The sequence below is a fragment of the Drosophila willistoni genome, chromosome 3R (genome assembly GCF_018902025.1).
Source record: "Drosophila willistoni isolate 14030-0811.24 chromosome 3R, UCI_dwil_1.1, whole genome shotgun sequence".
NCBI classification, from domain to species: domain Eukaryota; kingdom Metazoa; phylum Arthropoda; class Insecta; order Diptera; family Drosophilidae; genus Drosophila; species Drosophila willistoni.
Genome location: NC_061086.1, coordinates 12,685,241 through 12,701,578, shown reverse-complemented (window position 1 = coordinate 12,701,578; position 16,338 = coordinate 12,685,241). Strand labels below are relative to the sequence as shown.

The following is a 16,338-nucleotide window of genomic DNA, read 5'->3' as shown; positions in this document are numbered from 1 at the left end:
ATATCGAAATTGCAGATCACGAAAACGATGTACTGGAACTGGAGGATCATTCCACCACAACGACTACTGTGCGTCCTACACCTGGTTTTATACTAACATCGACCATGACGCCTGCCGTCTCCACCGATTGTGTACACAATGGTGATGTCTTTGCCGATGGAGCTTCGATTAAGGGCAAAAACCCATGCGAGCATTGCTATTGCATGCGTGGCGATATTGTTTGTGCCGTCCAGCAATGTGAAATGCCCATGGTGGCCTCATTCGGCAAGTCCTGCAAGGCTATGCCAGCAGCCGAAGGCGAGTGCTGTCCAAGCAATTATATTTGTGAGGATGACAGTGCAACTACAGAAATCATTGCGGTTACTTTCGTGCCAAAGGATACTGAGGAGGATGAGGCTGAAATCACAACTTCAGCTCCTGCTAAGGACATACACGGTGAGATACCCAAGGAGGATCTTGATCTGCAAGAACACATCGATGACGAAGAAAAGGAGAAAGATAAGGAAAGCGCCACTGACATACCATCTGAGGATTTGGGTAGCGGTGAAGCTGAAGAGGATAATGATACTACCACATCCACCAGCACAACAACAAGCGCTCCAATTCGGGCAACCGATGAGAAGGACTTCACCTTTGAACCAGAGTCTTCAACTGTTGTCGCTAATAGCAGAATTGATGTTCCAAGCTCAACCGAAAAGGCGCCTTCAGTACCAGTTGAAGATGCCAGCGGAGAAGGAGAAACTGAAGAGGAAGATATGGTCAAGACAACACCACCTGCTGAATCAAGTGAGAAGGAAGATGAGTCCCAACCATCTAAGGCTGATGAAGTTGGTAGTGGCGAGAAGGAAATTGTTCCACCCACAACACCTGCTTCCACAGAAAAGGTTAGTTCTGACGAGGAATTGGTTAAACCCACAACATCAGCATCCGTTGAGGAAGGAAGTGGTGAAGACGACGAAGAAGCCAGTGGTGAAAAGAAACCAGACGAAACCGTCAAGGCTACAACTCCCTCTGTCGCACAAGATGAAACGGTCAAGGAAACAACTTCCTCTGCTGAGGAGGATGATATCGTCAAGGAAACAACACCTGAAACAGAACAGTCTAGTAGTGAAGCTGAAGAAGACGAAATTAAGACATCAACACCCGCTGGTGATAGCAAAAAGGACCTGGCTAAACCTACAATTGCCTCAGATCTGGGTAGCGGTGAACGTGAAGATGAAATTGTTACAACTGCATCGCCCATATTTGCAGATGAGGAAGTTGTTAAGGAAACTACTCCTGCCGGCCAAGTGTCCGATTCAAGCGAAGATGACATTGCCAAGCCTACAACTCCAGCTACTAGCAGTGACGAAGATGAGTCTGCTAAGCCAACCACACCGAAATCTGTGGAGCAACAAACAGACAAAATTGAGAGTACAACTGACTTGTCCGCAGAACAGGAAGATGAAGATGACACAAAGGATAAGGAAGAAGACTCAACAACTATTGGCTCTCCGGTCGCCTCATCTACCGAAGGTATTAGCACCGAAGAAGTTCCCAAAAAAGATGAACCTGTCACAGGAAGCACTACAAGTGCACCGGTCTATGCTGATGATAAAGAAACAGCGACATTGCCCACCGAGACTGACAAACAGGAAACCGATAAAGAATCATCCCATGAAGAGGAACAAACTGAAGCACCTAAGGATACTGAGGAATCCACAGAGCGTTTGCCTGAAAGTGACGATTCTTTGGCGACATCAACTGAGAAACCTAAGGATGGCACATCAACAACTTCAGCAGAGAAAGAAGATGAAGAAATTGTACCATCCACAGATGCACCACTCGACAAACACGAGCAACCCACTGTGGAAGAAGAAGAAAGCACACAACAAATTCCCACTAAATCCGAGATTGCGCCATCGGTCCTTGAAACTGAAGACACCACTGCAGTTCCAGAGCAAGATGAGGCTGTCTCAACCGATAAACCAAAGGGAGTTTATCTACCACCTGCTGGTGAGTCAGATTCAACTGAAGTCCCAGAGGCTGTTCCTAGCACCGATGCTCCTAAGCTTGATACTGAGGAGGCCAGTACAGAGGCATCAGCTGAAGAAATCCCATCGAAACCGTCAAAGACTACCACCAGCGATGTGGAGGGCGAACCAAGTAGTACTGCTCAGCCAACCGTTGCTTCAATCGACAACCGTGATGACTTTGTGCCTGAGAAAACTACTGTGGAGCCAAGCACTGAAGAAGAAAGTTCATCCGAAGAACTTCCTGACATGCACCTACCTGCTGTCATACCCGGAGAAGGTGACTGTTTGGTTGAAGGTAAAACGTATGCCAATAACACAAGCGTACCCACAACAACACCCTGTGATGTGTCCTGCAAGTGCGTCAGCAGCATTGTTTCTTGCCAGCCAATGGAATGCAAAATTCCCGAAAACAGAGAGAAGTGCATCCTGGCTACTGACCTTCTTGATGGTTGCTGCCCAACTTACATTTGCGAGGATGAGAAGGAGGAAGCCACAACTGCTAAGCCTATCGATGACACTGAATTGGATATTAGCACAGAAGAAATTCCCAAGGATGTTATTATGCCTTCTGGCATAACTGAGAAACCAATGTCTCATGTCAAGCCCGATGAGGAAGTACCAGAAGCAACCACAGTTGCTGTAGACGAAAAACCATCTGATGAGAAGCCAGAAGATAAGAAAACAATTAAACCAGATATTCAACAGAAGGTTCATAAGCCTGTTGAAACGAAGCCTGAGCACAAACCTGAGGCGGATGGAGAAACTGAAGAGCCAACTATTGATGAAGTTACCAAAAAGACTCCAGAAGAGCCTTCTGCTCAGACTCCACCTCCATCCACAGATCAAAAGCCAACTGAAGAGGAGGCGCCGAAGAAAGAAGAGGAAACAATTGCACCAACTACCGTTAGCCCCGTATCTGAGGAAGATAAAACAGAGTCTGCCACAGATAAGCTTGACGAAAAACCAGAAGGAGAAGTTCCAATTGATGAAAAGATTCCAGAGCCATCTACCAGCGAACCAATTGAATCTCAAGATTCGGACAAACCCACGACAATCGCTCCATCGACATCTGAAGAGATACCAAAGGCTACAACGCTTTCACCTGAAATTGAAGATGATGACAGCGCCAAGAAATCTAAGCCCCTTCCACCATTGCCTACTACGGCTGCTCCTGCTAAATCAGAGGATGATAGTACGAAACCCATTGAAGAAGAATCCGCTACTGAAACTGGTATCGAAGAGAAACCATCCGAGAAAGAGCCGTCTAGAACAACTGTATCACCTCCTGAAGAAGGTAAAGAAAAACCTGTCGAAACATCGACCCCGTTGCCTGCAGAGTCCGATAATGAAATCAACGATGATGAAGGCGATACAGTGGGCGCTACGGCTGTTCCTGTACCTTCTACTGATAAGACTTCCACTGATGCACCATCGTCTGAAGCAGAAGAATCTGCTGAGGTTACCAATGTACCACAAGCAGCAGACAAAGATGTATCGCCAACCACTGCTTCCTCAATCTCAGAAGAAAGCTCACCGGCAGCCTCTGCTGAAAACGAAGTCGAACCAGAAACAGAGCGGGCAACAACCGTTTCTCCAGCTCATGTTGACAAGTATGTTCCATCAACTGATGAACGCAAAGAATACCCAGACAAGGAATTGGACGCCACAACATCTGCTCCAGTTTCGGACGAAATCGCCACTAAGAAACCTTATGACGAGGAAGCTCCGACATCTACTGAAGAAAGTGAAAAGGACAAGGATGATAAATTGGACGTCACTCCTGGCTTGCCTTCTGAAGAAGAAGATGAGATATCCTCAACGGAAGAAATTTCTGCAGAGAAACCTGACAAGAGGACACATGTACCATCTAAACCAACAGAAGAAGATGCTTTGGACATCACAACTGCATCGCCATCTGTTGATATTAAAATTCCCGAACTTCCTGTCTTTGAGGAAATTATACCTTCTTCAACTGAGCAAGAAACTAAGCCTGAGATTGAAACAACTAGAGCTCCAATTGACAAAAAACCAGAATCTACTTCAGGACCAGCACAAGATGACAAAATGGATGTTTCTACGGATATTCCAACCATTGTCGATAAGCTATCTGAAGATTCGGACAAGACTCCTGAAGAAAAGGTTGAAGCCACAACGGTATCCCCAATATATGAAGAGAAACCATCTAAGGTGCCAGATGATTTTGCTGAAGATTCTGACAAGCCTACAACTACATCTCCTGTTTCTGAAGAAGATACTTCGAAGCCAACGGATGAAAAGGCGTCATCTGAAGAAAAGGAAGAAAGCTCAGAAGAAGCCTCGACAACCATTACACCTCACGATAGTAAGATATTTGTTCCATTACCCACAACTGCATCTCCAGAGGATAAACCTGCATCAGAGATTGATACTGAAGAGAAACCAGGCAAGCAAGATGAAGCCACAACTGTGCCATCTACTTCAGAAGAAGAGGGTGAAGATTCTTCATCAACGTCTCGTGCTCCAGCAGCTGATGAGAAAGACGAAAAAGTACAACCCACAGTTGCAACCCTTCCAGAATCGGAAGAGAAACCATATGAGAAGGAACCCTCTAAGGAAGAACCAGAATCCGCTACTGTCCTGCCTGCTGAAGATGACAAGAAGACAGTTGAAGTTGAAGAAGCTACAACTATTCCATCCACTGAAGAATCTGACACGAAACCTGAAGAAGACAAAAAACCGTTTGAGAAAGAGCCCTCTAAGGAAGAACACGAAGCGACAACGGTTCCATCCGCTGAGGAGTCTGACGAAGAGCGCGACGATGACATGCAGACAGCTGAAAAGGAGCCTTCTAAGGATGAACAAGAAGTTACAACTGTTAGTCCCGCAGAAAGTGACAAGGAGCCATCCGATGACAAGAAGTCAGTTGAGCCAGAGATTTCCAAAGGAGAGCAAGAAGCAACAACAGCTATCCCAGCTGAAGAGAGTGAAGAGAAGCCAGCTGGTGATAAGAAACCAGTTGAAAAAGAGCCATCCAAGGAAGAAGCTGAAGCAACAACTGTATCATCAGCTGAAGAATCTGACGAAGAACATGACGATGACAAGAAGACTGTCGAAAAGGAGCCTGCCAAGGAAGAGCAAGAAGCAACAACTGTTCCATCACCTGAAGAATCTGACGAAGAACGCGACGATGACAAGAAGACCGTTGAAAAGGAGCCTTCTAAGGATGAACAAGAAGCAACAACTGTTAGTCCCGCAGAAGAAAGTGACAAGGAGCCATCCGATGACAAGAAACCAGTTCAGCCAGAGATTTCCAAAGGAGAGCAAGAAGCAACAACAACGATCCCAGATGAAGAGAGTGAAGCTGGTGATAAAAAACCAGTTGACCAGGAGACACCCAAAGAGGAGCATGAAGCAACAACTGTTCCATCAGCTGAAGAATCTGACGAAGAACGCGACGATGACAAGAAGACTGTCGAAAAGGAGCCTGCCAAGGAAGAGCAAGAAGCAACAACTGTTCGATCACCTGAAGAATCTGACGAAGAACGCGACGATGACAAGAAGACCGTTGAAAAGGAGCCTTCTAAGGATGAACAAGAAGCAACAACTGTTAGTACCGCAGAGGAAAGTGACAAGGAGCCATCCGATGACAAGAAATCAGTTCAGCCAGAGATTTCCAAAGGAGAACAAGAAGCAACAACAGCGATCCCAGCTGAAGAGAGTGAAGAGAAGCCAGCTGGTGATAAGAAACCAGTTAAAAAAGAGCCATCCAAGGAAGAACAAGAAGCAACAACTGTTTCTCCAGCTGAAGAATCTGATGAGGAACGCGATGATGACACAAAGACTAATGAAAAGAAGCCTTCCGAGCAAGAACCTGAAGCAACAACTGTTCCATCGACTGAGGAGTCTGACAAGAAGCCAACTGATGATAAGAAGACCTCTGAAAAGGAACCATCCAAAGATGAACAGGAACCAACAACTGTACAACCAGGACAAGAAGTTCACCATGTGCCTTCGGACGAAAAAGAACCCTCTGAAGAAGGACAAGAACAAGAAACAACTTCTGCACCCAGTCCATCTGTACCAATCGCTAGTGATGATGATGATTCTGATTCTGATGATCAGAAGCCCACAACAGTGTCACCCATTGATGACAAGAAAGAAGCTGGTGTCACAGAATCAAGCACCTCAGCAGCTCCCTCAGAGAAGGATGAAGAAAGCAAAGATGGTGCGCCCATTGTTCCTACAACTGAGTCACCTGTCGCCATTGAAACTGGCTCCACTGTTGCTCCATTTGATACTCCATCTGCTGAAGAATTCGACAAGAAGCCAATGGATGACGTCATGTCACAGACTGTGGCTCCTCACTCTGGAGAGGAAGAATATCCTACTGTTCAGCCTGAGGCTGCCACAAGTTCTTCCGAAGACTCTGAAAAGACTCCAGTCACAGTGGCTCCTGTTGATGATGCCATTAAAGTAACAAGCAAACCTAGTCAACAACCTCAACCATCAGAAGATGTGGGCGAAGAGAGTACCGAATCAGGCGATGTTGAATCTGAAGACACAACTGAGAAGGCTCCAGGCGGAAAACACAGGCCTCCAGTCCAAGAGCAAACCACAGACAAAATTCCAGAAGCTCCAGTCAAGGCAGATGAGTTCGAGTCATCAACAGCTAGCCCCGCATCCGAGTTTGAAAAGTCAACCGAAATACCCGAAACGGAAATTCACACCATCAAGCCATCACACAAGGAGGATAAGACCACCGAAGCTTCAGTTGGAGTTCAGCCTAGCCTTGACTCCACCGAAGACGGGGGTGAATCGGTCGAATCCGAAGAGGAAAAGGTTCCAGCCACTGAACCCACACACAAGGATGAAGATAGCGACGATTCTGCAGAATCTGAAGAGCCAGTCACCGAAACCGGTGAGAAGAAACCCGAAGATCATGAGCCTGAAGTGCCCGCTGTGGTTTCCGAGATTCCTCAGACTACAGCAGCGCCCGCAGCCCATGATGAAACATCTGCCGAAACCTCAAGTGAAGAAGTTGCCACAGAACATGTCGAAACGCCTCTTGTTTCGACAGTGCATCCACTGTTCCAATTGCCCAGTACCACAAAGATCCCAGCCATTGACGATAGAGTCGGTGAAGAAGGCGAAACTGAGACCGCTCCTACCAAGCAGATCACAGAAGAGCCAACAACCGCATCGACTACAAGCACCACAACAGAGGAACCACACAGTACCACGACTGCAACGTCTAGTCCACACCACGAGCCCATTACGCCACCAAGCTATGGAAATCCACCACAATACGAGGACGAATATGATGAAGAAGAAGTATTCGGTCCAGGCACCTGCCGATATGCTGGCAAACTTTACGTGTCCGCCCAGCAAATACCACGCGACGATCCCTGCGACTTCTGTTTCTGCTTCAGAAGTGATATCATCTGCCTGCAACAATCTTGCCCACCTCCAATTGCCGGCTGTCACGAAGAACCAATCTCTGGATTCTGCTGTCCTCGCTACGAATGTCCCGTTTCGATGGCGGCTGTGCTCAACATAACGACGAGCACGACAACCACAAGCACCACACTGCCCCCGCATTTCCTGAACTACTCCCACGGTGATGCTGTGAAGCACACCGGTTGCCTCATCAACGGCCGTTCCTACAGGGTGGGCGAGCCCATCGAGTCGACGAGTGGTCCCTGCATCAGCTGCACGTGAGTATAACTCTCAACAATTGCTGTGCCCCCCATCCCCAAAAGTCGAAATATGTTATTAATTATCCATTCTTCCCAACCCCTCTAACTATTTTCAGTTGCGGCGGCGATGGCAAGATGAAGTGCGACCCACAACAATGTGTCCCTGAGCCAACAATGCAGCAAGTGATGGCAGCCGTGGCATCGGGACGCAAAAGATGAACCACCAGCCATGCTCACTAAATATAATTTTAACTAATTTTTAAGCCCTGCAGACAAACAATCACAAACCAACCCAATATAATGCACACACACAAAAAGACCCCCCTCAAAAAAAAAACCAGGCAATAGAAAACCGATTTAGAACCAGAACAGAAGATACAGAATAACTTAGGTGCCAAAACTAATGGAATAATGGGAAAAAAAAAATATCGCATGACCCCCTTCGTCGATATCATCCGCACTCGTTCAATTGAGTTACGCCAATTTGTTTCGGATTAGGTTACGTTGACGAAGCAACCAGTGATATTGTACTGTATACTTAGTATAGGTGCAATTAATTTAGAATGCGCTCACTAACATAACAAAGGAAAGAAAAATATGATGATAAAAATGATGAATTACTTAATGTATTTGTAAACCAATAGCAACGTCGCGCATGCCTTGTAAGGCCGTTCATTGTGCAATCGCCCAATCGCTTTCAGGAGACTCTCAAATATCAAATCAAATATATTACCATCATCCGATCAGGTGCAATCAATGGCGTTACGAAGCTAAATAGGCGCGCCGTTTGGCTACTGGCAAATCGTTTCTATTTTTTTGTTTGTTTTTTAATAGCAATATCTTTTCTTCAAATGCGCTTTTGTAGTATTTTAGTCACTATATTTTTTAAACATTATTAATTTTTTTTGTGTATAATTGTTGCTTCTAGTCTTCTTTTGTTGTAAGAGCAACGAGATCCGCCTAACGAACATACGCATCAGATTTGAATTGAAAAATTTAGTTGAAGTTTAGGACGTGGAAACAATCTTCTATTTAACTTTTCCAAGCTTTTATACTTTTATATACAAAATATATAATGTGTACGTGTATAATGGAGAAACGAACGAAACTAGTTTTTATAGCAATTTTACAAAAAAAAAAAAAGAATTGAAAACGAATCACGAACAATTGCATAGTTTTTAAAGGATTGATTTTAAAATTCGCTTGAAAGCATTTGAGCTGAATTCTGCACAAATGCCATTTTTTGGTAGTGAATGAAGAATGGTAGTTTACATAATAGAACTTTTTTTAGATCAACTGATAAAAACTAAAAACGTAAAATATGCAAATACAAAAATTGTAAGCTATGGCTATTGCTCGACTGACTGAAAACCCTTAGTTGAGAACACAATTTTTTTTTAAACTATCAGCAAGCCGCGTTGATATTAAAAAAAAAATTAATAAATATTAATCGTAGAGACATATTAAATTGAACGATTTTCAGTCACTTGAGCTTTAGAAATGCGCTATAAATTCATGAATAAATATGAACAAACCCCCTTTAGATATATATTATCTCCTAAATATAGTTATAGCTCTTAAGTATTTAATTTAATAAAAACAGAAGAAAAAAAATGAATAAAAATAAATAAATAAATTTTAATTTAGATCTTATTTATTTCGTATGTCTTTTAAGAACAGCTCTTGTGTTTCCATACCTTATGATAATTTATATGCAATCTTTTCATTGTAATCTTATAAATAAATACAACGCTTTTTATTGAAATGTATGAAACATTGTTCTGATTTACCGTTAAAATTGAACTGATTAATCATTTGGAAACTCATTAACTCACACTCTTAAACGGTTTAAATGAAAATTTGATCAGGATAAAGACAATCAATTCAGGATAATCAATCATCTCTGAGTTAAGGAGTCATTAAAACTTGCATCACACAGCTTACTCGATAGTTTTTTTTCTACTTCTGTTATATTCCCAAAGTGGAATAGCCAATTTTGCTGGTATTCTTCACTTTTTAAATACCTCATTGGTATTGATTTATTTATTTAAAGACAAAGGTCCATCGAATATAATAATCATAAGAGCTTCAGTGGCTTACGCTGAACATTTGAAAAGTTCGCCATTACCGGCAACTAGCTATCGGTATCGAAGCAAAGCGTGGATATGTTATCGGGACGAAATCGTTGCCTACTTTTGGAGTCAAAATGGTGTGGTGACACTGTTAGAGCTAGTGGTGGCACCATTGTTGTTGTTTCGCCCTCGCCGTGCAATCAGCTGAGCCGCAAAAAATAATTCTTTTTTCTAACAGGAGGCAAGTTTTTAAAATTATTGTTAAAATCGTGAATTATTAAATGAAACCCGCGATATAATTTGAAGATTGGTCTGTAATTGAGCAATTGGTGTCAACTGCATCCTGCCTCGATGGGCGATTTTGGACTGTGAAAAAAACGTAAACAAAAAGGTTATGTAAACTTATTGCTCTTGGTCTTGCAGCGTAAAGTGGAATTTCGAATTGAACATGTGGGGGCTCCAACGCTTTGCCGGTCGCATATCTACGCAACTATATAGACATGCCGCATACAGCAGCAACGCCCGGACGGCTGCGAGTGCTTCACTGGCGCCTACCGGTGGTCAGGAACAGGAGCAGGGCGCAGAAACACGTTCCAACACGCCGGCACCGGACAATGATAGGAAACCAAAAGGTGACGTATAGTGAGCGAAATTGACGCCTGATCTGTTCTGATTAGTATTATAGTTGCAGGTCAAATGGTAGCCGCCGCCTTCGAGTCCCTGCGCAATGAGAAGAATGACAAGGCTAGCCCCGCCGCCGTTGCCGCCTCTAATAACATTGACGAACGAATTGTGAAAGCAAAAACAGTTAATGGACTCCTGGGCATAACCGAGAACAACAGTGGCTTTTCCCGCAAGCATGCCCTAAGGATTGTGTCCATTCTGGCCGAATGGAGCACAGTAAATCGTGTAAAAATATCCGAGTTTGAGAATGACACGAGATTTCTGCGTATCTGCCGAATGCTGGGACGAACAGTGCCGAAGAATGGAAGCGGCAACAAGGCGGCTGCAGGCGATGGCACTGGAAATGGGTCTAAGCGCATTTCTGGCTTTCGTACAGATGATCTAAATACAGTTCTCGGCGTAGCCGGAGACGATGAGGCTGCCAAACTGATAGCCAGCATAAGCCTGCCTCAAATGGTTAAAGTTATGAGCACTCTGGCCCAGCGAAAACGTCGTAGTACACCACTCCTACGATCCTTGGCGTTCAATATAAGCAGTTCCTCTGAACAATTGGATCTGAAACAATCAGCGGATGTGCTCTATGCCATGTCCACCCTCAATTTCCAGGACTCTGTATTGGGCGCTAAAGTATGTGCCGATGTGCAGACAGCTTTGCCCAAAAATCTGGATAAGTCGGCAGTTGTTGGATCCATTTTAACAAGTCTTGGAATTCTACGTTATCGTGATTTGGGTAGGTTTTTTCAGTTTATTACAAAATTCTATTTTTATAACGAATTCGAATTTCAGACATTTTGGAGTCCCTGACACAATGGCTCTTGAAAAACAGCGAAATCTGTCGACCTCAAGATCTCAGCGCGTATTTCCTTACATCGGCTCTCCTGAATTTTAAGAGCTCACAAATCGAGGAGGTGAGCAAGAGTCTTGTGAAATCGATTGTACGAGACGATTTCACAAAACAATCGGATTGGTTAAATTATATCTGGTCGCTGACAATGCTCGGTATAGTCGACCACAGCCAATTGGAATCCGTTCTAAAGTAGGTTTATATATATATTATAAAACATCGATTTAATTGATTTATTTTTACATTTAGCGAGGAATTCTTGCAGAAACTGGAAAAGGACAAGAGCGGCCTAACGCCTACATCCAAAATGAGGCTTTTGAATTTGAATAGTTATGCCCATTTATTAACTAAAGATTATAAAGGTGGACTCCTACCAGCTGACAGTCCTGTCTACAATGTACCCATGGCGCATACCAAATCCAAACAGATTCTGGTCAATGGCATGTTAGATGCGCTTAAGAGTTTGCTGCCGGCCAGCAATTATGTCCAGAGTTCGGTGGACAGCAAAATGGGATTTCTGATAGGCAAGCCAATTGCTTAATCGTTTCCTAGTTTCTTTGATGCTAATGAAATGTATTTTACAGATGCCCTTTGTCAGTTTGATGCAAATAGAAATCCCCTGCCTTTGGACAAGGAAAATGCCCAAGCTATTCGGTATGTTGGTATACTTAATATCTGAAACTTGTATTAATTTTCTTTTGCTTTCAGAGTCGCTTTAATGGTGGTCGATTTCCATGACATTTGCCATGGTGCCCATCGCAGTGCCAGCGGAATAACGAATCTAGCATTTGATTTGCTGGAGAAGAGTGGATATCATGTTATACCAGTGCCCTATAATGAATTCAACACTAGTGACAAATTACTGAAGCGTGTCCAGTATTTGGAGGCAAAGTTTAAGGCCATTGTTAGTAGCAAATAAATGAGTGCAGATTTTTAATTTTATCTATTTTTCGTAATGTTTTTCTCTATAAAATGAACTTGTTTAAACAACATTTGTTTTGTAAATTAATAATTAGGCGAGTGAATTCTAAACTAAACAAGCAGATTGTTTTTTTTTTTCCTCAAATTTAAATTAATATTTTAGCATTGTCAAAGAGAAGATTAATCGAGATAGCAAATGATCACTAATTAAAGTGTCGTTTATCTTTGATATTAGAACATAAAATTTATATATTTTATGGTAAAATTCTGTTAATATTTATTCCTCATCCAAGTTACTCGAACGCTGTTTATTCATGCCCACTCTCCACCATTGGCCAGTTTCCTGGAATTCAGTGGCCACGGCAGCCAGTGTATGGAATAAACTGCGGGCCAGCATATGGCAATTACTTATATGGAGAATAAACTTGGGATCATATATCTTTTCGATGTCGTCGATCTTGTAATGATCGCGAGTCTCTCGTTCGGTAAGACAAATGCAATTCCAGGGGGCCCAATCATCGCTTTTAATCCAACGAGGTAATCTAAACATTTGATAAATGTCTTAAACATGTCTATATTAATTTATTTCATTCTATAGAACTTACCTTAACTCACTGAGATTCTCTGATTTACTGACTGCCGAATGGCCATGCCAGATCTTATCAATGATATGTCGCACATCGTCCGGCTGAAGCACAAAGGCAAAGGATGTGGCGCACTTTCGTTTACGCTCATCACGCTGAATGCAACGTAGAATCGCCTGATACACCGTATTCTCCGTGGCAGTCAACTACTGGGACAAGAGCCTCATCAAAGAAAATTGTTGACAATCTGTATACTCTACTCACCTTAAGGTAGTAGCAACTCTTGCAAGTGTCCACATGACTCTGCCGAGTGCGTATAGCAAAATCGCTATAAGATTTTACCTTCTTACACACAATGCACATGCGCGAAGGAACCTCTGCCATAAACGAGGGAGAGAGTAAGGATTAGAAACTGTGGCAATAGTTTCCTTCTACTTACTTTTAGTTCGTTCGCGCTTCTGAAACTTTATCAATTCAAAGAAGAGAATATTTTGACGTTTGCGCAATATTTCAACATCACTTGACTTTGCATAGAGAAGTAAATTCTTCTCGCGATCGAACAAATCAAACAGCTGAAACAGTAAAATATTGAATGGAAAATCTTCAAGTAATTGACTGATGACCGAACCTCGGGAAATTTGGGAAAACATGTTTCCTCCATTAGCAGCTCCATGACGCGTCGTAGAAGCTGCAATCGTTCGTCTTTCTTTAATGGTTTTCTCAAATCTTTGTAGACTTCTGTGAGAAACCGCACACGCTGTGTGCTTAGCAAATCTAAATGTATCTTGCAATCTTTATAGCCTATCCATTCAATGGGTTTGCCCATTTGCTTCAGCAATTGATCTTTGCGGAAATCCTCCATGGCCAGATAGACCAATCGACGCTGACGATCTACACCATTGAGCATTTGAATTTCCTTATCCAGCAGAATGTTCACCTCCGCAATGCGAGCTGGTCCATCATATTGGGACACTATGCGTTTTAGTTCTGCCCGCTTCCAACGACCAACTTCTGCATAAAGGAGATCAAAGTCGTCCTTGGTGCGAGGGAATTGCTTTATGGCCTGATGGCGCTCAACACGCTGTTCCACACACTGTTCATAGCGTTTTTGTTCGTCCTCCCGATTGCTTACCAAGCGACGATATTCCTGGGCACGTAGGTGTATATATTTCCACAATATCCAGCGACGCCAATTTCGCTGTATGAGCAGAATCTTTTGAAGTTTGCGTTCGGCGCGTTCCTTTTGGGCAAAACTTTGATATTTGCCTGGGACAATGGTAAAGTCTGTGGCAGCGGATACATATAGAACATTGACACCATCGAGAAAACATTGCACAGATTGCTCATGTGCCGTATTCTAAATTAAAGACGTTTGACTTTAATCACCTCAAAATTATTGGTTTTATTTTTGCTTACCAAAGTCTTTTCTTTGTGCTCCCAGGTTTGGGTATCTCGAGATCTATAGCGTCTGTACTTCAGTTTATCAAAATATGGTCCAGTTTGGGTGAATGCATCTAGATACTCCTTACCGCTGACCTTGTCCCGGTAACCACAAAGAAAAGGCTTCACAATGGCAGCATTTTCAATCTCAACCAGCACATGCCTAGCCTGGCCATCCTCGGTGTCTTCTCCAGGTATATGCACGGTAATGAAATCCGGCAAACGATGTTTGCTGGCAAATCAATTTACGAATTCAAAAATGGGTCTTTCAATCACTCACTGTTCTACTCACTCGTAATACACATTTAGATCCAATTTGGGAATCGAAATTGCACTGTCCTCGCCAGCTTTTGTATCCCCTTCTCCACGCATCTCCAAATTGAATTCGTGTATACCGAAACTATCAAATTTAGTTGAGTTTATGGCCAGAGAATCGCATAGAATGCGTCCAGATTGCTTAAGCACTAATGATTCGGGTGACACTTCAAATTTGCGAGCCATGTCTTGCTTAACCTCCGACATGGTCATACAATTGGGATAAACCTGGGCAACAATCTGTGACTCGGAAATGTGAAACTTGACCGTCACATTCTCCAATTCCACGCAACATTCCTCAGTATCATGAGGCTCGGATTCAGTACTGCGTCCATCATATGCCGGTCCACAACCCGCTTCCACCTTTGGCCGTTCCGACGGATCCACATTTAGCTGGACATTGCACACATGAGATGGTGGGCATTCCTGCAGACTCATTTTGTCTGTCTTATCAAAATATGATTTCTCACTAGGTTAATAGATCTCTTATGTAGAAGTAAAAGTTACCAACTGCCTACTATGTCAGCCTTGTCTTGTCAGCGGGTGAAGTCTATCAACGCGTTTAATTTGTTCAATAAATTTGTTATTTTACTGCTGCTAGGCACCCTGTTGTGACAACAGGCTCCCCCTTTCCCTCCCCCACCATTTATTGGCCGCAAAAAAAGGCCATAAAAAAGCTTCAGTTTTTGTTTTTTTCTTCCAAATTAAAGAGAGATGTTTGTCTAGATTGGCTAATTGCCAAAGGAGACAAAGATTAAATTGACATGGTGAAGGAAGATTTCAATGATAAAAGAAACCTGAGGAAACCCTTAACTGTCTAGATACATATGTTTCTATCTAACTTTTTATAAAACTTACAAACATTTCTTTCTTTTTTTTTCTCACGCACAATTGTTTGCTTATATTTTTTCTTCTTTTTTTTTGGCAGTGAAAGCCGCCACTCATCTAATGAGACCATAAATTTGCATAGAAATTTTTCTTTTTCCCCCATTTTTAATTGCCCCAAATTTCATTTTCTTCTTCACAAATGTACACCCAAGTGTAAATAGACGAGAGTTATTTGCTAAAGTTGGTTTGTAATTAAATGTTGTTTATTATTTATTGCATAAGACTTTTGTTTTGAAATTTGTAGGAGAATGGCAAATGTCATGGCAGCGGTGACAGTTAATTACTTTTACTAAATACTCAAATAGTTAACAAAGAGATTGGCCATAGACACACGTGAAGATGATTAACCAAAAATTAAAAAGAAAAAACGGAAGCTACGATCGTAATCATTGTTAATTTCAACTCTTATATCATGATCTTTTTTGATCATCAAAATTAATGGTTTTAATGGCTTAACAAGAGCTTTCTTTATATGTTGACCCAATTTATGATGAAAAAGAAGAGAAGAAAAACATTGACATTATTAGGAAATCGAATACATTTAAGAAGATTGCCAACAGAAATTCAAGTCTAGTCTTTTTGAGGTGGAGCACTTTAGCAATAAGAATTCTAAGAAATCGGCTTATGCGGTTGGTAAGACACGAAAGCTTTATATAAACAGATATTAAAGTTAAGTCTTTTAACGGATATGAAAAGGCTATAGCAATTGCAAAACAATTATTCATATTGCAACATTTACATTTTATCTTTAAGTTATTCATATTCAACAAGTTATTCTCAGCAAATGGCATTCTTCAATTGTTTATACTTTATAAGAGTTATTTATTTAAAGAACCAATCAAACAATTTCATAGAGATAGAATCTTTTATCACCCAAATGACTCTCTAAACAGGAAGAAT

At 42.3% G+C, this 16,338-nt stretch overlaps 3 protein-coding genes across 5 annotated transcripts in view; 2 read left to right on the top strand and 1 right to left on the bottom strand.

The window, feature by feature from the left end:
* Positions 1-8,275, top strand: part of LOC6650688 (titin homolog) — a 36,602-nt gene extending 28,327 nt beyond the window's left edge. Inside the window, exons 6-7 of the mRNA XM_023179874.2 lie at positions 16-7,708; positions 7,807-8,275. Coding sequence (XP_023035642.1) covers positions 16-7,708; positions 7,807-7,909 — 7,796 coding nt within the window. The 3' untranslated portion in view covers positions 7,910-8,275. The remainder of the gene's footprint in view (positions 1-15; positions 7,709-7,806) is intronic.
* A 1,657-nt stretch (positions 8,276-9,932) lies between these two features.
* On the top strand, positions 9,933-12,232 carry LOC6650687 (FAST kinase domain-containing protein 4). Of its 3 annotated transcripts, none has more exons than XM_023180325.2 (7): positions 9,933-10,003; positions 10,186-10,394; positions 10,454-11,176; positions 11,233-11,482; positions 11,540-11,814; positions 11,875-11,944; positions 11,999-12,232. In XM_023180325.2, the coding sequence occupies exons 2-7, from the start codon at positions 10,211-10,213 to the stop codon at positions 12,207-12,209; spliced, it is 1,713 nt and encodes a 570-aa protein (XP_023036093.1). In that variant the 5' UTR covers positions 9,933-10,003; positions 10,186-10,210; the 3' UTR covers positions 12,210-12,232. The 3 variants fall into 3 exon arrangements, with proteins under 3 accessions (XP_023036093.1, XP_002073740.2, XP_046867667.1); XM_002073704.4 differs by having other exon boundaries at positions 10,448-11,176; XM_047011711.1 differs by lacking the exon at positions 9,933-10,003 and having other exon boundaries at positions 10,098-10,394; positions 10,448-11,176.
* A 169-nt stretch (positions 12,233-12,401) lies between these two features.
* On the bottom strand, positions 12,402-15,051 carry LOC6650686 (IQ and ubiquitin-like domain-containing protein). The gene is made up of 7 exons (XM_002073703.4): positions 14,528-15,051; positions 14,212-14,467; positions 13,424-14,152; positions 13,235-13,367; positions 13,060-13,172; positions 12,817-13,001; positions 12,402-12,753 (listed from the first exon to the last, which is right to left on the bottom strand). Exons 1-7 carry the CDS (start codon positions 14,986-14,988, stop codon positions 12,489-12,491), a joined length of 2,142 nt encoding a protein of 713 aa, XP_002073739.1. The 5' UTR covers positions 14,989-15,051; the 3' UTR covers positions 12,402-12,488.
* Positions 15,052-16,338: the final 1,287 nt, after the last annotated feature.

Bases quoted from the DNA above. Each gene is read 5' to 3' on its own strand.
- LOC6650687 (XM_002073704.4), top strand. From the start codon at position 10,211: ATGTGGGGGCTCCAACGCTTTGCCGGTCGCATATCTACGCAACTATAT. The intron at 10,395-10,447 runs GTGACGTATAGT...TTAGTATTATAG, and splicing joins CAATGATAGGAAACCAAAAG to TTGCAGGTCAAATGGTAGCC. The intron at 11,177-11,232 runs GTAGGTTTTTTC...TTCGAATTTCAG, and splicing joins TCTACGTTATCGTGATTTGG to ACATTTTGGAGTCCCTGACA.
- LOC6650686 (XM_002073703.4), bottom strand. From the start codon at position 14,988: ATGAGTCTGCAGGAATGCCCACCATCTCATGTGTGCAATGTCCAGCTA. The intron at 13,173-13,234 runs GTAAGTAGAAGG...CGTTTATGGCAG, and splicing joins GAAGCGCGAACGAACTAAAA to AGGTTCCTTCGCGCATGTGC. The intron at 12,754-12,816 runs GTAAGTTCTATA...TCAAATGTTTAG, and splicing joins GAGAATCTCAGTGAGTTAAG to ATTACCTCGTTGGATTAAAA.